General features: G+C 38.5%; 1 protein-coding gene across 1 annotated transcript in view; it reads left to right on the top strand.

The window, feature by feature from the left end:
• The window catches only part of LAMA2 (laminin subunit alpha 2), a 572,820-nt gene that overhangs the window by 441,733 nt on the left and 103,955 nt on the right, over positions 1–27,132 (top strand). The window contains exons 34-38 of the mRNA XM_058566315.1: positions 65–163; positions 12,514–12,625; positions 18,174–18,336; positions 19,635–19,845; positions 26,892–27,008. Coding sequence (XP_058422298.1) covers positions 65–163; positions 12,514–12,625; positions 18,174–18,336; positions 19,635–19,845; positions 26,892–27,008 — 702 coding nt within the window. The remainder of the gene's footprint in view (positions 1–64; positions 164–12,513; positions 12,626–18,173; positions 18,337–19,634; positions 19,846–26,891; positions 27,009–27,132) is intronic.

Raw genomic sequence — 27,132 nt, 5'->3', positions numbered from 1 at the left:
GTTCAAGTCCACAATCACTGCAAGACCATTTACTAAAATGTATGTGGAATGAAATCTTTTTCAGCATTTGCTGTCACCCCAGAGGGCCCCAGAGAGGCTCATTCAGTTGGCAGAGGGCAATCTGAACACACTCATGACAGAAATGAATGAGCTTCTGACCAGGGTAAGTTGGCAAAATCATGAATCTTCTTAAAGCGGATAATCATGTAAATTAGGGAAAATTACTTCAAATTTCTGAAATGCAAATCTTGTTCTTCCTAATTCTCAATTTGGTGCATGAAATAGATATATTTTTGACTGCTACTTCTGCCTCCAATAAAATCCTAGAACCCAGTAGCACAAAGAAACGTTGAGATACTTAGGAAGTTTCAAGAACAATAACTGAAAATACCAGAATGACAGTATATTTTTGAAAACTCTATGCAGTAAGCTTCCACGAAAGTTTTTATCAGTTCTGAATTCCAAAAGCACGGTCTTTGACTATGTAAAGAAAAAGAAAAATGAATGAAAATACTTGTAATCTCTTTGATCTCATCGTGGGATTTTTACATTTGTATAGAAATACAGTCTAAACCAGTATTCCTACACAAACGAGAAAATCTTCTTTACTGTGAAAATCCAAAGCGTTTAAGATACTTTCGAAAGTTAGAATGTAAAGCTCATGTTGCATTGATCAGACTTTTTAAGGAATTGGGAGTTTTCAACTTTCAAAACTGCAAGGGGGTTAACGTTCTTTTTGTTGTTAGAGTGAAGAAAACAACATAAAGTCCGCCATCTTGTGGCCAGAAAAGCGCAGGAACAGGAAAACTGGCCTGTAATTTAGGAATCCAGTTTGACTGTCTAAGAGCTTTAAATGACAAAGAATATTGGAGTTAGAAGGTTCTTACAGATTAATCTAGTCCATTTTTTTAAAGAAGTGATACCTCAGGCCATGACAGTGATATGAATTAACAATGGCCACACAATTCACTAAACTCAGGGACCTATGTAGGACCCAGTCTCCAGAGCCCAACTGGCCTGGTACTAGTTAGACCTAACCTGCTGCTGATTTAGGAGAATTTCCACAGGAAAATCAAATGGGCTTCTCAGCACATAGAGATTCACCACGGCCCTGCTGTTATAATAGCATCCTAAACACTTTTTCAGAATCTCATACCAGCATTGTAGAATGTAGAGATACAGAGTAGAGTTTCTTGCCAAATGTAGTTAGACACTAATTAGATTAATGGGCATATTATCTCATATTAATTTAATATGTAATAATTTTGTATTTGTTACATGCATATAACTAAATAAGGAATTTTAAACAGATCATAGCAGAGTAAATTTGAACGGATCAATTCAACATGCGCTTGGGAGTATTCACCACATACAGAGCCCAAGCTACGTGCTGGCGGATGAAAGATATAAATGAGGCTCAGTCTTTGTCTTCAAGGAGCTTCCAACTGTGTGTGTGTGTGTGTGTGTGTGTGTGTGTGTAAGCATTTAGGTGTGTGGAGGGACAACTGCATACAAATATATAATACAACATGAAATAAAGGAACAAGAAATATACCTGAGAAATATATACCTATGGAATAATTTAATCTTGTTAAGGGTAATTAGGGAAAATTCCATGGAACTTGTGGCATTTCATTCATTCATTAGTTCATTCATTCAGTTAATACTTACTGGGAGTCTACCATATTCTAGGCACTGTGACAGAATGACAGACAGTGGGATAGAGGGATAATCAAAGCTAACACAGTCATTACCCTCATTGGGCTGATTATAGCCTAGTGACCTGAGTCTAGAGACAAGAGAAATATTTCATTAGGAGAGTCAAGTCTTTATTATGTCCTAGTTTATATCGCTTTATCTTTCCAGCAGACTCTCCCATGCTAAATTTTTCAAAATAGACTTCATATTTTAGAGAAGTTTAAGGGTCAAAGCAAAATCGATTGAAAAATACAGACAGTCACCATTTACCTCCTGCCTCTACACAAGCATACCCCCCCCCATTATCAACATCCCCTACCACAGTGGTACATTTGTTACAGTAGATGAACCTATGTTGTCACATCATTATCACTCAAAGTCCATAGTTTACATTAGGATTCACTCTTGGTGTTGTACATTCTGTGGGTTTGGACAAATGTTTAATGAAATGTCTCCACCATTATAATACCATAAAGAGTAGTTTTATTACCCTAAAAATCCTCTGTGCCCCACCTATTCATCCCTCCCTCTTCCCAGACCCCTGGCAACTGCTGATCTTTTTACTGTTTCCATAGTTTTGCCTTTTCCAGAATGTCGTAGGGTTGGAATCATACAGTATGTAGCCTTTTCAAGTTGGCTTCTTTCGCTTAGTAATACACATTCAAGGTTCCTCCATGTCTGTTCATGGCTTGATAGCTCTTTTCTTTTCAACACTGAATAATATTCCATTTTCTGGATGTACCGCAGTTTATTTACCCATTCACCTACTGAAAGACATTTTGTTTGCTTCCAAGTTTCGGCAATATGAATAAAACTTCTAGAAACATTCATGTGCAGGTTTTTGTGTGGACATAAGTTTTCAACTCATTTGGGTACCTACCAAGGAACACAATTGCTGGCTCATATAGTAAGAGTACGTTTAGTTTTGTAAGAAATCACCACACTGTCTTCCAAAATGGCTGTACCATTTTGCATTCCCACCAGCAATGAATGAGAGTTCCTGTTGCTCCACATCCCCACCAGCATTTGGTATTGCCAGTGTTTTGAATGTTGCTCATTCTAATAGGTGTGTACAGCAATCTCATTGTTGTTTTAATTTATAATTCCCTAATGACATATGATGTAAAACGTCTTTTTAAATGCTTATTTGCCAGCTGTATGTCTTCTTCACTGAGATGTCTGTTCAGGACTGAATGTTTGTGTCCCCGCCAAAATTCCTGTGTTGAAATCCTACCCCCCACGGCGATGATATTAGAAGGTGAGGCCTTTGGGAGGTGATTAGGTCATGAAGGCAGAGCCCTCATGAATGGAATTAGTGCCCTTATAAAAGGGACCGTGGAGAGATCCTTTGCCCCTTCCTTGTCATGTGAGGACACAGTGAAAAGATGCTGTTTATGAACCAGGAAGCAGCTTCTCACTAGACACCGAATCTGCTGGGGACTTGATCTTGTCCTTCCCAGCCTCCAGAACTGCAAGAAATAAATTTCTGTTTATATAAGCAATCTAATTATGGTATTTTGTTATAGCAGCATGAATGGACTGACAAGTCTTTTCTCATTTTTTGATTGGGTTGTTTGTTTTCCTGTTATTGAGTTTTAAGAGTTTCTTGTATATTTTTGGTAAGAGTCCTTTATCGGATGTGTCTTTTACAAATACTTTCTCCCAGTCTGTGGCTTGCTTTCTCATTCTCTTGACAGTGTCTTTCACAGAACAGAAGTTTGTAATTTTAACGAAGTTCAGCTTGTCAGTTATTTCTTTCATGGCTTGTCCCTTTGGTGTTGTATCTAAAAAGTCATCACTTTACCCAAAGTCCTCTAGATTTTCTCCTGTGTTATTTTCTAGGATTTTATAGTTTTGCATTTTACTTTTAGGCCTATGACCCATTTTGAGTTAATTCCAATATTATTTTTTAAATAAGCTTTTTTTTAAAGAATAGTTGTAGATTTGCAGAAAAGTTGCAAAGACAGTACAGAGTTTTCTCAAATACTCCATATCCAGTTTCCCCTACTGTTAATATCTTGGTACTGCATATCTGACGCAACTAATGAACTAATATTGATTTACTATTATTAACTAAAGACTATGCTTTATTCATATTTCTTCAATTTTTACTTAATGTCCTTCTATTGTTCCAGGATTCCATACAGAATACTACATTACATTTGGTCATCATGCCTTCTTAGGCAGTGTTCTCTGGACTGTGACAATTTCTCAGACTCTTCCTGTTTTTGATGATTTTTGACAGTTTTGACAAGTTCATGTATTTTGTAGGATGTCTTTTAGTTGGGATTTTCTCATGTTTTTCTCATGATTAGATTGGAGTTATGGGTTTTTATGGGAAACACCACAGAGGTTAAGTATCACTTTTATCACATCATATTAAGAACCTATGCACCCAATATGTCTTATTACTGTTGATCTTGATGTTGGTCACCTGGCTGGGGGAGTGTTTGCCACACTTCTCCACTATAAAGTTACTCTTTTTCCTCCTTTCCACCTCTAATACCATTTTTATCAGCCATTCTTCAGGTTTTGTAACATAAAAAGCCTAGAAATAAGACTACTGAAAGCAAAGATCTCCTGCATAAAGTGAGGATGGCAGGAAATGGGAATCCTCACTTGTTAATTAAACTTGTGCCTACCACATTTATCATTAGAAACATACCTATCATGGAGACCTTAAATACTCAAGTCAACATGATCAATTCTTTGTTTCCCTGTGGTCAACCTGATGATAATCAGAAGGTGAATGGATATACTTGGGGTCATAACTAGAGGGCTAGATGACTTAAATATCCAATAACATTAGGCTGAGATCACCAGTACCTTTAGCTCCAGCCATGAATGATCCAGCCATTGGGACCAGAGTATGAGAAGTGCAGTGGCCATGGCTTCCTATTACCCGTGGCTGCATTGGAGGAGACAATGCCTTAAACTAGGACTGCACATTGGAATTACCTGGTGCTAGGTCCCACCTCAAAGACTGTGATGTAATTGGTCTGAGGTGCAGCATGGGCACTGGGATTTCCAAGAACTCTCCCGCTGATTCTGATGTCAGCCAAGGTTGAGAACTACTGTGAGCTGATAGTCACCAGATGGCTCCAGCTCCCTTTCCTCTGGAAAGTGCTTTCACTGGTACAGCCAGTCTTTTTGATGCTCCTTTTTCTCTGCTTCGTTGGCTGACCAGTCTCTTTACGACTGATACATTCTTTTGATTTGTTAAAACATTTGGTGAGTCTCATCCTGCATAGCTGGTGTGAGATCTGCCCTCTTTCCTTCAAGTGCTGATATATTTTGTGTTTGTTTTTTATGGAGCAATCTAGTTCTCTAACAGCCCTTGGTAAAGAGAATAATAATCCTCCCCAAAACTAACATTTAACATGTATTTTATATAATTTAGTTAACGTGTAAAAATCACATAAACAAAATATTACATAATCAGATATCTCTTTCAATGTATTTTGATTTATTGCCAGTTTATTTCTCCATTGGAATATAAGTTCCTTGAAAATGGGAGTCATATTTAGCATATTCAAACTGTCTAAAATATGTGTGGAATATTGAGATGCTTTTTGATGATGACTTCATATACTTCTTTAGCTACTGTCATTAGCTCCCTCCTTTGTGTCACAGCCAAAGTTTTTGAAAGACTTGGAGACAGGTCTGCATTCGCTTATTACCCACTGCAGTCTGGATTTCCACTCCCTGCCTGCTACTAAAACTATTTCTGCAAGATACCCAATGACAAGTTGGTCACTAAATCCAATGGAAAATTTATTTTACTTGAACTCCCTGTAGTAGTTGCCACTTGTGCCCTTTCCTTCCTTCTTGACGTACTCTCCTCTCTCTGTTTCTTTCTTAATTCTCTGACCTTTCCTTCTCAGGCTCTTCCTCTGCCCATGCCTTAAAAGTTGATTTTCTTGGGGTCCAGTTCTCAGTCCACATTTCCTCTCACTGGGTCTGTTTTGAGGAGCTCTGGGATGCCCAGAAAACCAAGCTGATGATCCCTTTTTGCTTCCGCATCTGAGAGGAGGACCCAGTAACATTATCTGGCATGCAGAGCCCTTTTTCCTGCGGCATGCCTGTCGGCATGTCTGAGGCATAACAACCCTCATCATGCCAGTATGGAAGGCCTCGCTGGGACCTCCCAGCTCTAGCACTCTGAAATGATTTAATAGTCATCCAGTCAGTGGGCTTCAATTGGCATGTATGTGCTGATGATTAATAAATCTATATTTTCAAGGCAAACTTCATTCTCCTGCTTCAGTCCTATGTACCTAACTACCGACTGGACATCTCAAACTAAACTCACCATCTTCCTCTTAAAATCCATACTTTCTCTGATTTAGAGCATTTCAGAGATTTATCCTCCAATATTTACCCATTCTCTCAAAATAGAAGTGAACAGGTTGCCCTTCACTCCAACCTTTCGTTCACCCCTGACCCAATTCGTTTCCCTTCTGTGACCTCTCTTTCTAAGCCTTGTCCAACCTCAACCAATTATTATTCATATGGCAGAGTGAACTTTCTAAATCACAGATCTGATCCTGTTACTCCCCTCCTTCAAATTCTACACCAGCTCTCCATTTCGTCTAGGATGGCATGTGATGCTCTCCCATTGTGATCTGATTCCTGCTTAACCCCCCAGCTTCATCTCTCCCTCTTCATAATCTGGTCTTCTGGACCCCCAGGTACTGAACACATAAGCCAGAAACCTAGAAATCTTCCCTCATGTCTCTTTCTTCCTCATCGTCTTCCCGCTACCCAGTCCATTACTAAATGCAGCAGATTTTACTTCTGAGTATAGATCTCATCTCCACTATCCCACTCTTGTCCTATCTCCATAATCTGTAGTTTGGGATTGCCACATTAGCTTTCCAGCTAGGCTTTCTGCTTTTACTCTTGTTCTCCTCCCAATCTGTTCTCTACAATATAGCCAGAAGGCACTTTTGCTATTCCAAATTTGAATATGTCACCCTAGTGCTTAAACTCTTCCCCTGACTTTTCATTGCTCCTAGGATAAAGCCCCAATCCTCCCGTTGGGCACATCTCCCACCAATTGTGGCCTTGGTCATTTGCAACCCAGCCATACTCTCCTTCAGTCACTTTGTCCCACCACAGAGCCTTTCCACACATACTTTCTTTAGCCTTAAAGTAAATAGCTTCCTCCTACATCTTGTTAACTTCTTTTAATTCCAATCACTTTCCAACTTCAGCTCATGGAAGACTGCGTTATGGGAGCCTCTGTGACATTCCAGGTGTGATGAGATTCCTCCTATAATTGACTGATATCACTGTGTTTTTTCTTCAGTTTGTGATTATAAATTTATTTTCATGATCATGAGAAATATCTCTCTACCTCACCAATCTATAATCTCCAAAGGGCAGGAAATGTGTTTTGTTTTTGGGGGTTTTTTTGCTCACCATGGTTTTGCCAATATCATGCATGTAGTAGATGGTCAGTCAATACTTGTTTAATTAATTAATTGTGAATAATTTAAATAATAGCATTTGAACAATCAGATGAAAGGTAAAGAAACCCACGATAAGCACTGATTTTGAATTTCTCTAAAGTGCACTAAAGTCAGACATATATTTATATTGAGCTGGATATTTTGCTTTCTTTGATAAACATCTTAAATGTTTGTATTCTATAAGGGGAGAATGCTATGTAATAGACTGAACTACATAAAATATCAAAATATAGCTTTATTTACATTGTCTTTTTATTGCTTATTGAAAATCAAATTTAAATGAAGATGAGGCATTTCCAAAATGATGAAACCAGTTTTTAAATGATTTAAGTGCAAACAATATTATATGTTTACAATGCCTTATATATAGTTTTAAAAGGTTTACATTGCCAACAATATTTTTTATTTCTGCTATTATATGTTAAAAGAGACAGAGAGAGAATGTATAACAAATCATACTTGTTTGGCTTGGAACTTTCAAAATTGACATCTGAAATATTTAGGGAGAAATTCCACATGGAACTGACTTATTATCATTCCACAGGGTCAATTGTCTGGCCCCTGTCTATTTCCTTGTGTGCTGTCTGTCCTAGAAGCTTGCCTGAGGAGTCCTTCACCGACACTTAGATACACGGAACTGGTAGTGGTTAAAGATGACCCTTGAGAATATCGTATAAATGATTAGATCTGAAATTTAATTTTAGCAGGAAACCATGTAAGTCTGCAAATGCAAAGGTGGACAGCATCTAAGCAATGTTGTTTATTCAGTAGTTATATTTGCTCCATTAGATTCTAGTTTTCCCATAAAGAAGGCAGAAAATGAAAGACACTAGTAATATCCAACCAAGAAAATTATGTGTGGATTTCAAGAGGCACAGTGAGAACTGGTTGAGCTAAAGCAAGAAAGTAACAGCCACATTGTTCAGAAGTAAATTAATGTGCGCCTAATGGTAATGCATGCTGCCTAGATATAAATACTCCAAAAAAAAAAAGAAGAAAAATAAAAGGAAAAAACTACCTAGTTGAGTGAACTTGAATGTAAAATAAAGGTAATCAGAGGTAAGAGACATCCATAGAAGGGACTGTGTAAGATATCATTTACAAAGGAACACTGGGAAGATTGTAGAACAGAGGTAAGAGGATGTAAAAATAAGAAAATCAAAGATAGAGAATGAAAGGAAGATTGTACAACATATTAGGATAAATGAGAAGACATTTGTCAAATACTCAAAGAGAAGAAGAGAGAGAAGATAACTTAAGGATGGGGATGATAATTTAATAAAATACAGGAAGAGCCAAACTGAATCAGACAGATAGCTCCTATCAGGTGATATTTAGCATTCATCTGGAACATTATCAATAGCCTGTCCTGGGTGAAACTGATTCTTGTGAATTTCGCATTTACAATGATCCCACTCTCCGTCACCACTCCCCATCGGTGACAGTGCATTTGTCATAGGCTTCTTTTATGGAGTCTCTCATGGGTGGTTTTGACAAGGGCTACTCTTCAACTTAATTACTGTGTAATGAGACATGATTTTTAAAAATAGCCATATGATGTTCTGATATGGATTTTTAAATCCGCTAATTTGCTGAAACCTAAAGCTTATGCACTTGAACTACTACATAAGCTGGAGTGATGTCCCTCCTCCCACCCAGAAGGCTCAGCTTGTTCCTGTATTCTCCTGGATGTTGGCCAACCATAAGTTAGTGCTTAATACAGACAGAATATGAAGCTATAAGACAGAAAATTTGTGTTTTGTCTCCAATTTCCTCCATGCATGAGTTCAGATAAATCACTTAACTTCTCCATACCTTTTCACCAGAGTAAATGAGACACAAAGAGTGTTGTAAGCCCTTCTGAACACAAATGTGAGTCTGGGGTGCCGCTGAGCCTGACTGTGCGGCCCATCTTTTAGAGTGCTAATACCATAATAAGTCGATGCCTTTTTGCGCCAGGAACCTCACATCTCCTCTCCTGGAGTGCAGCCAAGAGAGGAAGCTCTTCCTATCTGTGCAGATGGAAGGCCATCTTTTTCCTCGATAAGCACTGTGCTGGCCCTAAAAAGTCCTGCTCACTCTCAAACCCTACCCCTGCCCGCACCAGCATGGTAGTTGACGTGTCATCGCAGGCTAGTTTTGAATTACCGTAAGGCCAGAGACTAGAATGCAGTGATGGAGACTGGAGGCCTGGCTCTCCTCCTGAGCACTCAGCTGCAGCTTCTAGCAGCAGCTTGCAATGAGGCTGTGAGAAACACCAAGAAAACTGCCCAACCGTCCACATTCGCTGGCAAGCGTAACACCAGGCGTATGGCCAGTTTGAATGGTATTGGTAAGGCATATGGAGAGAGATTTTTTTCCCTCCAACAGGCTTTAGAACTTCAAAGGGATAGTTGGGTTGATTATCATTATATCAGCCAATCACCCAACATCTTTGACCCCCTACAATTCGCCAGGGACTATGACTGACACGCTGAGGAATAAAAAGAGATAAGACATAGCCCCAGCCCCCAAGGATGGAGATTAGATAGATATGGCAAAACACTTAATATAATTACCCAAAATAGTCATGAATGGTGATAATGATACTTGTTTCTGAAAAATCTAAGAAAGGAGCGCATGTGCCAAAACATCAGGGATGGCTTCACAGAGAAGGTGAATCTTGAAGGCTGGATTTATTTTGGATAATTGGAGAGGAGTCAAGGAGCAATAGTACGAACCAAAGCTTTTTCTGGGAATGTTCATAGGAAGGTAGGCAATAAGAATGATAATAAAGTTGGCAAGATTAGTTAGGAAATTGTTGTTTAGTCATAGATTTAACAACATTCATTCAAAATTTGCTGTAAGTCAGGCATCATATAGGAGCTGAATATAAAATGATGAGCAAAACAGACCAGGTTCCTGCCCTCTTAGAGCTTACTTTTGTCAGGGAGGTAGCCAATAAACAGGTAAGCCAACACATAAATAAGTAAGTTTAAAATGCACGGGGCTGTGAAGGAAGTGTTCTGCTGTAGGCAGTGTGGAAACCTGGAGAGGTGCCCTGGGAATAGCCACACCAAGAAGAGATGCTTATTAGACTGAAAGCTGATGGATGACAAGGATCCAGTCATTGAGAGTATAGAGGAGAAATTCATCTCAGGCAAAGACAACAGGATACCAGAGGCCCTAAGAAGGGAAGAGTTTAGCATATTTCACATAGAAAAGGAGGTCGAGGAGGTTGATTGCATAGGGTCTTAGTGATAACTTTTTAACTTATTTCTGATCATGGGTCATGTAGAATTCTTGACATCTTAATATTGGAGTACTCATATAATTGGCACTGAGTTTGTTAATGATGACTCTTACACACTACTGTATAAATTAATAAGTATAGGTCAAGGCAATGAATACTATCTTGATCCTCTAGAATTTAAAAGGGACAGTGTATCAATATACATTTATTCCCAAAAAATTAGATGCTTTGAGCTATTAACAAGAAATTGGTAAGCTTGATGGTCTGAATATTTATGTAAATTATGATCTTATGGTAATATAGATAAGATACTGATAAAGCAAAAAATAAATTTTAAGTTTAAATTATAATGTACGTTTTCTGTGTAGTAAGAGATACTAGTGCTGGTGATACTTTAATTCTTAAAATAAGATATTGAAAGATGACCACAATGGAGATCAAGGCCCTTATTACATATCGTGTTCTGTGATACGTGAAAATAGGAGCAATATCATAGAGTACAGTCAAGTCCAGACTAGACAAACATCTAAAGAAACTTAGACAGCCAACATCTGAAGCAGTTGACCTTAGTAATTCAAAAGCAACGTTTAAAAAATTATATGTGTTGTGTGTATGTGTGGTGTGTATGTGTAAAAAGTTAGTTAACCCATCTGAGCCTTGAATCTAAAAGTGAAAATAATTCTATTATTAATAGTTTAGAAGAGTTAATTCAGAGCATTCTAATACATTGATTAACACCCTCCAAATCATTGTATATGTGTACTGCAGACTTTAAAGAGAAATGTTAAAAACTTGCAATGAATTCTTATCCTTTCTTCCTTTTATTTGTGATAGTAACACTTGCAGGTTGAGAAATTAGATGATAATTGTTGGACTTTATATTCTACCTTTTGTGCAAAACCTTGAAAACTTTCATGAATTAAACCTCCCAGGGCCCTGGGAAATCAAAAAAATGCAGTAAAATTCCTGTAGCATCTTTTACCATGTTCTGTGTTGGCCAGACATTTAGTTCTATTTTAAGTTCTATTTAAAATCCACTTATATATTAAAAAATTGAGATTCTCTGGGCATGTCTAGAATGCAGACACTCTAGTCCAAGATTGTAGAGTGTTAACACTCTGCCAACTTGGACCTTATTCAAATTATATTGAGGCAGTTTGTGATTCTTTCATTCGTTATCTGTAGTTAGATTATCCCTATCTTTTTAGTAAAAAAGAAGTCATATTTATTGGCATATGCATACACATAGAAAAATGAAATATAAACCTATTGCACTATGCTCCAAACCTTGTAGTATTTTTAAGAAACTTTTAATGTTACTCAAGCCATTTTTATTTGACTAAATATGGTATATCTTAACTATGAACATATTAAATGGATTCCATTGTGTCAAATGGTATTTTCAATGTGACTAAAGGTGAAAATGTATGAGGATACTCTTTAAGAGGTGAGGCTGTCCTGGGGTTCTGTTTTATTTTGTTGACAATGATGTATGGTTCTGTAATTAATGGCCATCTTTTCTGGTGATGTCATATGGGAAAAGTTAGCATTTATTTTCTTTAATGTTTTACTGGCATCTTTAAAGTGTTATAAAACAAGCATTTACTACTTAGTAGCTAAGCATTTCCCCTTTTTTGTTTCTTTAATTAGCGTATTGATCTAAACCAAATCTATAGGATCAAGTTTATTGAGACAGAATGCCTGTGCCTCCTTCAAGAGATCATTGCTACACCCCACACTTTTTCAGTAAATAAAATATGGACAAAACTGCAGCGTGTGGAGGCTGAAGAATCCATTAAAGACTTTTGGCAACAGTACCTTAAAGATATTTCAAAAATAATTGTGCTTTATCGCTTCTTCTGTGCCATTGCTTATAACGAGGGTTTTAAAAAGACCAAATACAGCTCTCTGATTTCCATGTAATGGAAGAAGTAATAAAGTTTAATTGTATACTTGAGCACAGGGCGTCATTTCCAGTACATCTGATCAATAATTCATCGATTGTCTTTGGCCCAAAGTAATATTTGAAAGAAAATGTAGCCTGTGGGAGCTTATCTAACTGTAGCTTCATCTCTATTAATTATGCTTTTCCCAAATTTGGATCATTAGGCTACCAAAGTGACAGCAGATGGAGAGCAAACTGGGCAGGATGCTGAGAGGACCAACACGAGAGCAAGCTCTTTAAGAGAATTCATTAAGGAGCTTGCCCAGGATGCCGAAGGTATTAGAAAAGTCATAATTTAATCATTATTTCTCCCAACAGAAAAATAGAAAAAGGATTACACAGGACTGGAATTTCTCTGGTAAGAGATGACATTCCTAAATTTGAGTGTTGGGTTTTAAAAAGTATTTTGATCAAGATATTCAAGGGCATTACCTGCTGAGAGTCTAAAACCTGCAGTGTTAAATTAGTGACAACAATCAGTGAATTGGTAATTATGAGTGCAGAATAGTGGTAAATTGAATGCATTCTTTTTGAATGCTCCAATTTTTGAGAAATGGCTTTTTTATGATTAAATAACTAATGGGCAACTTATGCTTTGCTGTTGTTTGTATTCAAAACTATATAAGAGATTTTTAATTTTCAAAAAAGCTAATTTTATCATTCTACTCAGTACGTTAAAACAGTACTTAATTTTTCAAAATGGCTTTTAAATTACTTGGTACTGGTTTTTTTTTTTCTTTTTGTGAGGAGATCAGCCCTGAGCTAACATCCGCCAATCCTCCTCTTTTTTTTTTTTTGCTGAGGAAGACAGCCCTGGGCTAACATCTGTGCCTATCTTCCTCCACTTTATATGGGACGCCGCCACAGCATGGCTTACCAAGCAGTGCGTCTGTGCGCGCCCGGGATCCGAACCAGCGAACCCCGGGGCCGCCGCGGCGGAGCGCGCACACTTAACCGCTTGCGCCACCGGGCTGGCCCCTACTTGGTACTGGTTTTTAACGATCATCTGTTGCTTGGGATTCGATTGTGCTACCTTACCAGGAGCTATACTGCCTTTAGTCCACAGTTCTCTAGGAGTTAGTTCTTGGCATCTACCAATCTGACTGAGAATCAAAGTGGAAGCCATTTGGGGGCAAAAGCCCAGATTAAGGAACTCTTAAAGAAAACCAATAATACAGAAAAACCCCACTAGTTCTTAAACATCTATTAATATATAATAAACATGCATGCATGTTTAGAAAGTAGGAAAAAAGTTTTAGGGTTTTTTTTTTTTTTTTTTTTGCTTTAAAAAAACATTTTTATGGCTCTACAATGTTATACATTTTAGATATTTTGCTTTGTAATATAGCCAGATAAATCAGGACATGAGAAAACCTTCAAGGCAGATCCTGACAAGTAATTCTTAGGAATCACTAGCAAAGAAGAGGCAGAAAGTCCCAAAGATTCCCCCACTGCAAGAAGCAGCAGAGTTTTAATCTGAGGCACACACGTCAAGATCTGAAGCAGAGCTTGATCCTACCAGGAAAATCTCAGTTAACTCATTGTGGTTTGTCCTCCGCTACATGAAATTGTTGTGCTTTCCTTGATATTATTTTCCAGTGATGCTACTTGAAGTGTCCACCTCTCGTACACTGCCCCTCCAAAATGCCATTGCAGGGAGAGTAATTTCCCTCTGCCTGGATCTCTGAAGGTGCTACTCAATATTCCAGGAAATTTTTTTCCTCCCACCTAAGTCTCAAACACTCAACACCCAGCAACCTATTCTGGGAATTCCTTTTGATCATTTCAGTCAAACATTGGTACATAAGAATAAATGCTGATACCTGTTTCCAATAGACGCCAGTATCAGCACTGCTTACTTTGTTCTCTGCCTTGCACCCTCCACCTCCCAATTTGTACATCGCACAGAGGACCAACAGGGGGCAGAGTGGAGACGATATTTAACCCAGGCTTCACTCACCAACCACAATCTATCCACCAGAGAAAAGGGTTATGTATCCTCAAAAATGTCTCCCATTCCCTAAATTATGCATCAGTCAAATCGTCCAAGGGTCTGTCCAGATGGGGCATCCTTTTCTAATTCACATGAAGTGCCAGTGGGATAGCTGTGGTCCTTTACCTGAGGAAAATGTGAACACTACTCTCATCTTCCAGCAGGTACTAACATAAATGATAACAAAGATGATCACCACAGCCCTTTATAAAAAAACTTTGGCAGAATTAATCCGTTAAAATTTCATGAAAATTTAGACTTGAATATGCCAGAGTTAAACTAAATCTTGACTGAGATGTGTATCTGTACCACAAGAGTTGGTAGTTGGGGATTTTAAAAAAAAGGAAAAGGAAACTCATCAACAGCTTTAAGTGGGTAATACGATATAAACACCCCCTTTTTTTCTCTCTCAAAACTACAATAATGGGGATAATCATCAGTCCTTTTAGGTTCTATTAGTGACAATAAATTACTGTAGGAAAAGTGGATACTTCAGCGTGGCATTTGTCTGTTTCAGTTTTATTTTTAGATGGATGGAATACCTTATTCATCCAATCTTCCATTTTAAGTCATACCTCTTTTTTTTTTTTTTTTGTGAGGAGATCAGCCCTGAGCTAACATCCATGCTAATCCTCCTCTTTTTGCTGAGGAAGACCAGCTCTGAGCTAACATCTATTGCCAATCCTCCTCCTTTTTTTTTTCCCCAAAGCCTCAGTAGATAGTTGTATGTCATAGTTGCACATCCTTCTAGTTGCTGTATGTGGGATGTGGCCTCAGCATGGCCAGAGAAGTGGTGTGTCGGTGCGCGCCCTGGATCCGAACCCCGGCCGCCAGTAACGGAGCGAGCACACTTAACCGCTAAGCCACGGGGCCGGCCCAAGTCATGTCTCTTTATAGATAATCAACTTCTATTAATCTAAGGTGTTCTGATCTCACTATAATTTTTAAAGTCTACTGTGCTGTGACCCCTGATTAGATAATGAATGGACTATATTTTATTCCAGGCACTATTAGAATTAATGAGTGAACATATATAAACCCATTAGTGTATGTCCTGACGTGTAATAAGATGTAATAAACGCTAGACACCCTTCTTTCCTGTTTCTCAGGTCACAGTAGTATTTGTCATTCGGGATAAATTTACCCACCAGAGGATATTTTTTTTCAGGTTCAGTGTGAAAAACAGCTTTGCTTCTCCTGAGGAATTAATTTATTCGTATGTTACAGATATTGTAACCTCTTAAGTGTCCCCTTTTCGTCCCCCACTATGCTTCGGCTACTAAGACACCTAGCACTAGATTTAGGATTCACTGCACTGAATATCATGGTATGTCTTGTTTTAAAGATATTTTAAAACTACTTTAAATTGCCTTTGAGATAAGTTAGAAACAAATAAATTTAAAAGATATACTTATTTCACAATTATTTTTAATACTGTTAGAAACACACTGAACTGATAGTATATATCTTTGAGTAAGAGACTAGATAACACATTCATCTTTAGTTTAAAAATACTCAGAATTTCCACCTTCCATGCAGAGAAGCAGTGGGGCAGTCAGATAGCTTCTATTAAAATGATGCTTGCTTTCCTAATACAGCCTTATTTTGCTAAAGCAGTTTTTGTATACCCTAACAATTTCTTCTAGTTGCTTACATATTACTTTAATTTAGAAGAAATAATGCATGCATTCCAAAACGTACAGCCCTCTTTTTCTTTTTCTTTTCTCTCTCTGATATCATTCTTTTTCCACCAGATTTTTCTCTGCCAGTAGACCACAAGTGAGGCTATATCTCACATTCCTTCCTTCCTCAAAACCCTCTTGGCCCAGGACCTAAATTCAATCAAATTTCAAAAAACATGCCTATGTTCATTTAATAAGGGAAAAAGATGCACCTTTGGCAAGTTGGGAAGTGGAGTTATTCCCTTTCATTAAGAAAAAAAAAAAAAGTGAATGCAAATGATGTCTGTGGTTACTTACATGCTAGGATTGGTTAAAATCAACTGCACAGACAAGCATGTACTCAGACCAAAGGGTGGGGTTCTAGCATAGGCAGAGCCAAATCTACTACTGCCTTTCCTGAAATCTGGGAAGCAGAAACCTTCTTACATTTAATAATCACCATTCTGGTGTGGTTCCCACATAGTCTGCTGGACCAAGGAGCTTTCCAATCAGTCCATGGTTCCTTAACACACATGACACAGCCTAGGTGATATCTTACTAGCAATAGCGGTGGAGTCTTGAGAAGCTTCCTTGGCATATGTCAAGGTATGACTATTAAGCAGTTGACCAAGAAAGACCCACCCTCACTGACTTCTAGGAATACAGCACCTGAGCAATAATTTCTACCACAGGGCTGGGAATGGCCATATTTATTCTTTAAACCACCTGATTCAACTTGTTCTGCAGATTAAACTACGGCTCTCAGGAATAAGCGATTGACTACAGCAACTTTCTAACCAACGATATTTATCATGAAAAGAGAATAAGAAAGATGCATTTTGGAAGGGGTAGAATTAGGGATTGCAACTCAATTCCTTCTACTAAACCAGTGATTCTCAAACTCTAGTGTGCATCAGAAGCTCCTGCAAGGCTTGTTAAAACACAGATTGCTGGTCTCCACCTGCAGAATTTTTGACTCGGTAGGTCTGGGGTGGGGCCTGAGAATCTGCGTTTCTAACAAGTTCCCAGGTGAAGCTGGTGCTGCTTGTTTGGTGACCACAGTTCAGAACCACTGCGCTAACCACCAGGTCACACTCTCCACTGCTGCTCTACTTGGCCTGCCTACGTGCACCTGTTTCAGGAACTCTGCATCCTGCCCTTGGAGCAAGTCTGACCAGTGCCGACCAGGAAAGTTCATCCAAGAATAGAAATGAATTTTCAGGATTCTTTACATCTTAAAGAGGTCTTAGGATGCAGCCTTGAATGATAGAAGGTGTCTCTTGGCCAACCCAGAACCCTCACTCTAGGGTTCAGCAGACAAAAGAGTTTGAGAAAATATCTTCCTTCAACTTCTTAAATTAATGTTACACAGAACACACTTCAGGAAAAGTTGGTCTGAAACTAATGGTATAAGTTCATAAATGTTTCAATTCACCCGTGTTTTCAAACTTTTATTTGACATAGAATTCTTTTTTCAAATGAAATTTGCCCAGAACACCAACCTATAAAATAGATCCTTGGCAGAATAGACATCATTTGTAGAAGACCTGAAGCACCTGGAGAATCCTAAGATTCCAAAGGACACAGTTGAAACCCCATTTAATGCATCATAAACACAGACTCTTAAGACGGATGTTACTGCTGGAAGGTATCTTTGAGCCCAAATCTATAACCCTTGTCCCTAGACCAGTGCCTCTTTCTTCATTTAAACAAATGAACACGGAAGTGTGTGGACATGCAAGGGCAGGTTCATTTTCAGAGATCTCATCACTGAGAGTATTTCTGTATTTAGTATTTTAAAATTGACTGAATATGATTATCTTATCAGCAATGCAGACCTGTGTGTTCAGCTTCGAGGGGTTATGCTACACATCTCATTTTGTACCTCTTACCTGAAGAGGGTTTGAGCCACCTGTATTTCTTCCTTTTGAAGTAGAAACACCATGCTTTAATTACAGTACCCCCAAAAAGAAATATTATATAGAGAAATATGTCACACTTCCCTGTTTGTTACGGATTGTTGTGTTAACTGCCTCTCTGTTTCCTGGCAGGAACACGCAAGGCAAACTGCATTTCATTTGGAGATGTGAGGAAGAGCAGATGCTGAGTGTCATTTTTACGTGTGGCATTTTTGTTTACTAATTTGCAAAATTTGTTTTACCCCCTGCAGCCGTAAATGAAAAAGCTGTAAAGCTAAATGAAACTCTAGGAACTCCAGACAAGGCCTTTGAGAGAAATTTGCAAGGGCTTCAGAAAGAGATTGATCAGATGATGACAGAACTGAGGAGGAAAAATCTAGATTCGCAAAAGGAAGTCGCTGAGGACGAGTTGGTGTGAGTTAACGCTCTATTATTTTTTTTTCATTTGATAAATTGAGCTTTCCGAATTGTTTTTACAGTTTTCTAAATTTTCCCTCACAGGTGAGTAGAAGATACTTTGTTTCTTTGCTGTTTATTTTTCATTTACTTAGTTATACTTTATCTTGCTCTAAAATGGATTGAAAGCATCTTTGTTCCTATATATAAATAACCAAAATAGCCCTTTCTGGTGCTGGCCCTTCCGTCATTAGGCTACTGAGCTTTCTGTATTCATTACCTGTATTTGGGACTTTTACACTTTCAATGGTTTTTTTGTTTTAATAAAAATATCTTTGGATAAATAAAGTTATGAATTTAGCAGGCCATCCTATACATTTTGTCCTCTTAAGAAATGCTGAATAGAACAGTTGTCAAGTAATAAATGCCTAATACTTTGAAATAAGGGTTGGGAATAGTGATAGTCATTTTACTAATGCTAATGAACTCTTGTGACTACACACTCAATAAAAAAATACATTTTTACATCCATAGTCGGCTAACTTCAAAGTGATGGTGTTATTAATACTTAAATAATATATACTAACCCAGCAGCACCTGAGAACTTGTTAGAAATGCAAATTATCAAACCCCACCCCAGACCTATGAATCAGAAACTTTGGGGATGGAGCCCAGCAATCTGTTTTGACAAGGGCTTCAGGGGATTATAAGGCCTATTAATTTGAGAACTGTTTTTCATGTATTTAGCATTTCTTAAGGGCTCAGATAGTAACACTTTAGGAAAACTATCAACTTTACCCAGGAAACTCCCAGATCACTCAGCTGAAAGAAAAAGAAAAGTAGATCAAAATCACGATATTATCCTAGCATGTCAGTAACACAAAGTTCTGTTCACGGTTTCTAACCAAACAAATCAATATTCCTACCATGTATTCAAAGTAACAGAGAGAAAATATGTCTCATTATGGTGAATCAGGTGGCTCTCTTTTTTTTTGTATGTGAAGTGAATCATAAAACTCATTTCATCAGTCAGATTATGAGAATAACGTAAGACTGTTTCCAATTGAAAATGTTATAGTACTAATAAATTTAAAATGTGTGGATTTTAGGGCTTTAATTTTAATTCTAAATGGTCTCGCCACTTTTCAGGTACAAGATTTCAACTTGGTTTAGTACATAGTCAGTCTGCTTTAAATATTGTCTTCTTTTTCCATTCTTTTAATGTAAGCACCCTTTTGTAACATAGTTGAACAACAATAAACCCTGAGGCGGTGACAAGGGCTTATTGTGTATTATTGGGCTGGGTGTGGTTGCAGAGCTGCAGAAGGCCTTCTGAAGAAAGTGAAGAAGTTGTTTGGAGAGTCCCGAGGGAAAAATGAAGAAATGGAGAAAGATCTTCAGGAGAAACTGGCAGACTACAAAAACAAAGTCGATGATGCTAGGGACCTGTTGAGAGAAGCCACAGATAAAATCAGAGAAGCTAATCGCTTATCTGCAGCCAACCAGAAAAACATGACTGCTTTGGAGGTGAGTCTTGGGGGCTCTTTCATCTGAACCAGGGGTGCAGGGTGGGGAGTTGAACATGGATGGGCAAGTCAAGGTGATGCTCATTTACAAAGATCAAGAAGATGACTCTGAAAGGAGACTTCTAAGAAGCAGAACAGGGAACAATCTTTTTTTTTTTTTTAATCAATGACCATTGCCCATAGAATCAGATACAATTTAGATAACTTAAACTATTGAAGATTTTTAAGGACAGTATGGTTCAGAGGAAGGAGCTCTTTACTGGGCGTCTGGAGACCTTGGTCTTAATGATAACTGTACCACTAACCAGAAATACGGCTTGGGCAAGTCAATTATAGTCTCTGAGCATCGTCCCCCAACTATACAACGGGGGTATTATACTAGAGCATGTCTAGGGTATCTTCAAGTACCGATATCCTATGATATCAATCCATCCAGCCTAATCCACAAACCATGGTTTAGACATCTGGCTGCTATAAATCACAGAAGTGCCAATTATTTTCTAGTGGAGTCTGGGCACATGAGAGGGCTTGGGAAGATTAGGGTTTTCTTTTCGTTTCCAGCGTGTGCTATGAAATGATATTTTACAAGGGGCTAACATGAACAGATCAAGTCTGAGTTATTTTTCTCTCCTTTTCATCACAGACAACAGGTACTTCCATCCTCAAGAAATGGCAGCCTCTGACTTTTTTAGGGTGTTGAAGCTAAAACTAAAACAGATTCCTCCATCTATTCCTTCCATCCTTCCATCCTTCCCTCCCTTCCTTCCTTCCTTCCTCCCTCCCTGCCCTGCCTCCCTGCCTGCCATCCTGCCTTCCTGCCTTCCTTCCCTCCTTCTCTCCCTCCCACTCTCGCTCCCTCCCTCTCTCTCTCTCTCTTTCTTTCCTAATACTTAATATGGCAAATTGATCTCTTTTCTCAAGAGTAAATTCACCACATATAATGGTACAAATCTATCTTTGGTATTTAAACAACAACAGCAACTTTCTCCCCAGAGACAAACCTACTTTTGCTCTTTACAAATATTTGACCCCAACACATTTGAAAACAGCAGCAGACCTATATTTCTTCTAACATATAATTTCACCTTCAACTAGAACTGAACACTCTCTGGCATATATTATGCTCTCAAAAATGTTTGTGGCATGACAGTTGAATAAAATGAATCTGGATTTTTTTTATCCACTCATTTCTTTCCATTTCCCTTTGGATTAAGAAGCAAGAGGTTGAATTAATTTTTTTTTTTTTTTTTTTTTTTTTTTTTGTGAGGAGATCAGCCCTGAGCTAACATCCGCCAATCCTCCTCTTTTTTTGCTGAGGAAGACGGCCCTGGGCTAACATCGGTGCCTATCTTCCTCCACTTTATATGGGACGCCGCCACAGCATGGCTTACCAAGCAGTGCGTCGGTGCGCGCCCGGGATCCGAACCAGCGAACCCCGGGCCGCCGCAGCGGAGCGCGCGCACTTAACCGCTTGCGCCACCGGGCCGGCCCCTGAATTAATTTTTTTAAAGTTTTATTTGTTTGTTTTTCTGAGTCCCTCCCCTCGGACCTAGCCTTGTCATTTTGAGAGAAAACTGAGGAGGCTCACTTTTTTCTTAACTGATGTGTCTAATCTTAACCAATTTGGAGTCTGCTGACATGCTGGCAATATTAAAGAAAAAGCACCAGCTCGTTAGGCGGGATGCTGGGCCGCCGTCCTATCAGAGCCTCCAGCGTGATTCATCCTGCTCCGTGACACACCAGCAGTGTAACTTACCCGGAGGTGCACCTCTCCATTTTATGGCAACAGTTTAAGAAATTAAAATTACCTGTGTGGAAAGCATAATAAGCATTTGGGAAGTATTTCAAGAAGAGTTATAGCGGCACAGTAAATGGTGCTTCCAGCTAGTCCTTCCTTTTAGTGATGTTGAAACCAGGAGCCATCATTCTTGGGCACCCCTAGAGATGCCTGGAGCTTATGTAGTCGGTATTGAAGTTCTGAGTGGGCCTTTTTGTATTTTCATTTTGTGTGCCATGCCTAACTAAAGACTTGTTAAAAACTTACTGGAGTAAATAGATAAACTGACTAAATTAACATGAGGAAGGCACAGCATATTTAAGGCTGCTTGCCAAGGTTAGTTAAGCTGATTACCAAGCTTGGTGCTAGACTGGCTGACAAAGAATCACCTGAAGAGATTGTTAAACAGACAGATTCCCTGGGCTCCCACCCAAAGGGCGAGTTGTCTGGTCTGGGGTGTGGCCCAGGGTCTATATTCTAAAACTCTCCCTGGGTTAATCTGATGTGCGTACAGGTTTGAGAACAACTGGTACCTTGTATCCATTTGATTGAATAATGAGCTGTGTTCTAAATAAATGACTTTATTGTGCCTGTGCCCACAAAGAAGGTGATATAATTAAAACCCAACTCCAATGTTTTTTATTTTAAGGAGGCAAGCATGTAATTTTTATTAAAAATTCTTATCAAGCCCCTACTAAATTCAGGAAATGTGCTAAATAATATTGATTATATCAAACACTGGTCCTCACTGTGTGGTCCTTGCAACAGCAATATCAGCATCACCTAGAAACTTGTTAAAAATGCAAATTATTGGGCCCCGCCCCAAACTTTTCAACTCAGAAACTGGGAGTCGGGCCCAGCAACCTGTGTTTTAAAAACCCCTCCAGTGAGTCAGATGCACTGAATCTGAAAGTTTGAGAACCACTGATATAAAGAATAAAATTCCATCTCTGATGACTTCAGGCGACTTGTATTTCGTGGGAGGTACACACAAGTAAACTGCTCTATACAATCTGTAGTTATCATGGAGGTAGGCAAAGGAAGGGCGTCTTAATCACCCCTGGGTTTAGGAAGGGCTCCATAGAGGACCTGACAGGTATGCTACATCCTGACGTCCTGAAGGGTGGGCACTAGTTAATCAAAGTAGAAGGGGAAGAACATTCCAGAAATAGGGAAAAGCATAGGATTGGAATGAAGACTGCGTGGGAATGAGTGGGAGGATAGAAAGCCAACAAAGATAGACAGGATCCAGACCTTGAGCTGTAAGAGAATTGCACTCCGAGACCAAGTTAAGGAATTTGGTTTTTATGCTGAAAGCTATAGGAAGCAATTGAAATATTGGAGTCATGAATTAAAGTTACATTTCAGGGAACTTGTGAGTGGTTCACGTAAACTGGAGAATTGGTTTTGTCTTAGAAAATAGTGTATAAATAGTATATAAGGCTAGGAAAGTAGGCGGGGATAATATTTAAATATCTGTCAGACACCTACCATATCAAGGTGCTGTGGGTAACCAGGGTGTTTGAGGTGGAATAGGAATGATTTCTGGCCTCAGAACTACAGACTCCTGAAAATTCAGGCATTTTAACTTTTCACTATATGTAATCCTGTGGTTACAGTGGGCTGGGAGAATCAGCAAAGATTCACAAAAATGATGGCATCCTAGCAGAAATTGAGAGAAATGATGGAGCAGCATGAGCACAAGCACAGAGCTCTGCAAGTGTGAGGTGAGCTGAGGAAATGTCAAATCAAGCAATAAAGCTCATGCATACGCTACATAAAGGTCTGTAGCAGAAGATGGCTCTGGAAACAGCGTTTGGAGCCAGATCCTAGAAGGCTTTGCATGCAGGGGCCTTTAGAAGGGCATTTCTAGCGATGGAGATAAGGCAGAGGGAACTGGGGGCCTGAGGGGCAAAAAGAAGAGAGCAATTCAATTAGCAAAGGAACATGTATTGAACAATCTGTCCCCAAATCTACCATCATAACCTTGCAAAAGGAGGGAGTGTAAGAGTGAGTTGCTAGATAAAGGATAGACAGGAAGATAACTTTTGTAGGTCTTAATCCACCCCCATATCACTTCCCCCCCCAAAAAAGATGTTAAACTTACATAGCTGTGGGAAGAATTAAGATCTAATAAGAAGTTAAAAGTAGAAACATAATCAACCTTGGTATCCAAACAAAATCACTTGACAATTGTGCTTATGGTTTACTTTTGGAGAAAAATTCTCTCTCTACATGGGCCTCTTTTTTGTTCCTCAAATACTCAAAGCTTCTTACCTTAGGTATTTTATATGCTACATCATTCTCTATCCATTCCCTCTCTCTATTTATTTTTATAGCACTCATATTACTTGAAACTATGTTACACGTGAATTTACTCATTCATTTTCTCCCTCCTCGAGACAAGCCATGAGGAACGTGTCTTCTTGCTCACCGTATCCCCAGGGTTTAGAACAGTGTCTGGAACAAAGACAGAACAGAAATTTTTTTCCAATGAATAAAGAAAGTGCCATAAAGCAAACACAAATAAATGTTATATCTATACTTTTATCAATATTTGGGAGTTCCAAATCTCCATCTTTCCTTGGTTCAAACTAGATTCCGTCAATGTCTAATCTGAAAATTAGCCACCTCTAAAATCTCCTTAATCTAGAGATCATCATTTCTGCTTTACTGTGATAAGTAACACATTTTGATCTTCATAACAATTGGTTCCTTAAAGTGACTCAAATAGATCTTTTGTAAAGATTCTCACTCACTGCTTAACTCAAACCAAAATGTATCTAGCTCTTCACCTAACATATATGTGGACATATTCTCTCTCCCATTGGTTCAGCATTTTAAATTACTTTGATTCATTAATACAAACAAGTCATGTTTTGAAGAAAGATTCTTGAATGTCTGTACGTGGTATAACTCTAAACTAGTTCATAGAAAAGCTAAGGGCTAAAATTGGTAGTTATGTAAAAGAATGTCAAACCCTTGGAAGATAAGATATGACTTGTGATCAGGAACATCAAAACGATGCCTATGTTTGTTGTCCATGACAGGGAATGACATATTGAAACTTCCTCTGAATTAGCCAGTGGTAGGAGTAGCTGAATAAGCCAAGTGTCACCAGTTCAAGTCCCAGAAATGGACTCTAATTTCATTTATTCAATCACATATATTTATTGAGGAAACTCTTCTAGGTACTGGAGATAGAGCGATACATAAGACTCTTTTTATGGAATTTATATTATAGTGAGGGAGATAGTCACTAAACCAACGAAGAAGTATATAATATGGCCATAAAGTCTGGAGCGTGGCCTAATATACATAATAAGTGATATGTTCAGTGATCTTCCATGATGAATTCCATATATTTTCCTTCGTCAGCTATGTACAGTTCAATAGGCTGTGTGTTTCTACTAGTCCCTGTCCATGCATCTTGTGATGAATTGCTGTTGCTGATTTTCATTAAATAACCTGTGCTTTCAGCAACGCCCAGAAGAAACAATCAAGATGGTTCAATCTATACAAAATATAAAATAATATTATCTTTGTTTCTATAGTTTATGGCCACCCTATATAATATAGCTCAGATAAGTGAGTGCTAGGAAAAACAAAATAAATTAATTATAACTGTTAACAATTATGTAGTGTTTACTGTGTGCTAGGCAGTGTTCTGAGCCAGTTCTTCTCAAATTTTACTGTGTATATCAGTCCCCTGGGGTTCTTGTTAAAATGCAGATTCTGAGTTGGTAGTTTCCAAAAAGGCATTGAGATTGTGTATTTCTAACAAACTTCCAGGTGATGTTGATGTTGCTGACCAGTGGGCCACACTTTGAGTAGCGAGGGACTAAGCATTTTATATGAGGCAAAATTACTTGACCCAGGTTTCATAGCTTGTGAGTGGGCAGAGCTGGGATCCCAACCCAGGCAGGCTGTTACCTAAATCTAGTTTGAAATATCTGTGCTCTAGTATATAGAAAATAATTGCCATGAGGATGAGTGCTCTTTTAGATAGGTGGTCAGTGATGTGCTGTGAGCAGAGAATAGAGGAGGAAGCCAGACAAAGAACTGGGGAAGGGCACATGGTGGAGGGAACTGCAAGTATCAAGGCTGAGAGGCAGGAACAAGGTGAATGTAACCTGGCAACATATTGAAGTGGTTGGTGATGAGGTAGGGAAGGAAGGTGTGAAATTGGCACTATTCCAGTGCAGATAAGAAATGTGATTCTATCATAGGAGAGTCAGTGCTTTCACAATTCAAGACCCAGGCTCTACTAGTAGTTAGACCAGGGCTCAGATCTTAACCACACTGTACTAACTGTGTGACTTTGGGTAAATCACTTGACTTGTTCAATTTCCTATTCATTTAAAAGGTAATAAACACAGGACCCATAGAGTTAGTGTAGAAGTAAATGAGATAAGCTTATAAACTACCTGGCATGTATTGAGATCTAAACGAATATATAAACCAGCATTATTATGTATATAAAAAACATAAATGTCAGAGGCTTAAAATTATAGTTGATGCAGTTAAATCCACAGGTAAGAAAGTGATGAGTCTGAAGCATAAAGAAAAAAATAGGCAAAAGTGTGCTCCGAATGCAGAAATAGCAATATTTCTCTCTCACTGATATTATTCTTCTAGGCTAGGAGTGCGTTTCATGTAGTTTTTGGACAAGCCATCAGTTTCAAAGAGAAATTCGAGTCTGCTCTCTTTTTATGAAACAGTCCATTAAGTTTATTCTTCCATGTGATAGTTTCTCTTTTTTTGAAAAGTACTTCCTCTTAAGTTCCCTTAAAAGTCCCACTTCTTCCAGTTTTTTACTGAATTTCCATAGAGTAAACCTGCTTATGTTTATGCTCACAAAATACTCATTTAGACATAGATTCCGGAATTTAATGTCTAGTTGCAATGTAATTTAGCGCACTACCACATGTTCAGTAATACGTGTTCAGTGCTTACATTTTAGTTAAAAATGGATGTCCATTTTGCTTTAAAAATAGTTGTTAATCCCTCAGCTTCTTTCACATAACTTTTTTTCTCGTGGATGACTTTCTGCCAATGGGAGGAAGAAGGTACTTGTACAGGCATTTAAATAAAATAGCTCTTGGAGGACTGGCTGGGTAGTTTATGTCATTCTCATCTAGCATCATTGTGGACATGATGTACCTTGTTTGCAAAACCTTTGTTCAGACAGCTCAGAAAAGTCAGGAATACGGGGCTGGATAGGGTTTTCCCCAAAGGGCATTTTGATGTTTGCTCATACTGTCCTACAGAAAAAGAAGGAGGCTATTGCAAGTGGCAAGCGACAAACTGAGGACACTTTAAAAGAAGGCAATGACATACTAGATGAGGCCAACCGTCTTGCAAATGAAATCAACTCAGTCATAGACGTGAGTATCTGATAAAACCCAAAGAAAAAAGAAAGATGATAATGACACAGGCTTTTATAAATGGGGACCAATGAGAAATCTCAGTAATATAAGCAAATACTAATACTTTTGTTCTTGTGGGTGT

Source organism: Diceros bicornis, chromosome 23 (assembly GCF_020826845.1).
Source record: "Diceros bicornis minor isolate mBicDic1 chromosome 23, mDicBic1.mat.cur, whole genome shotgun sequence".
Classification (NCBI taxonomy): Eukaryota; Metazoa; Chordata; class Mammalia; order Perissodactyla; family Rhinocerotidae; genus Diceros; species Diceros bicornis.
Note: the sequence above shows the minus strand (reverse complement) of the source record. Positions and strands in the feature narration are given on the sequence as shown.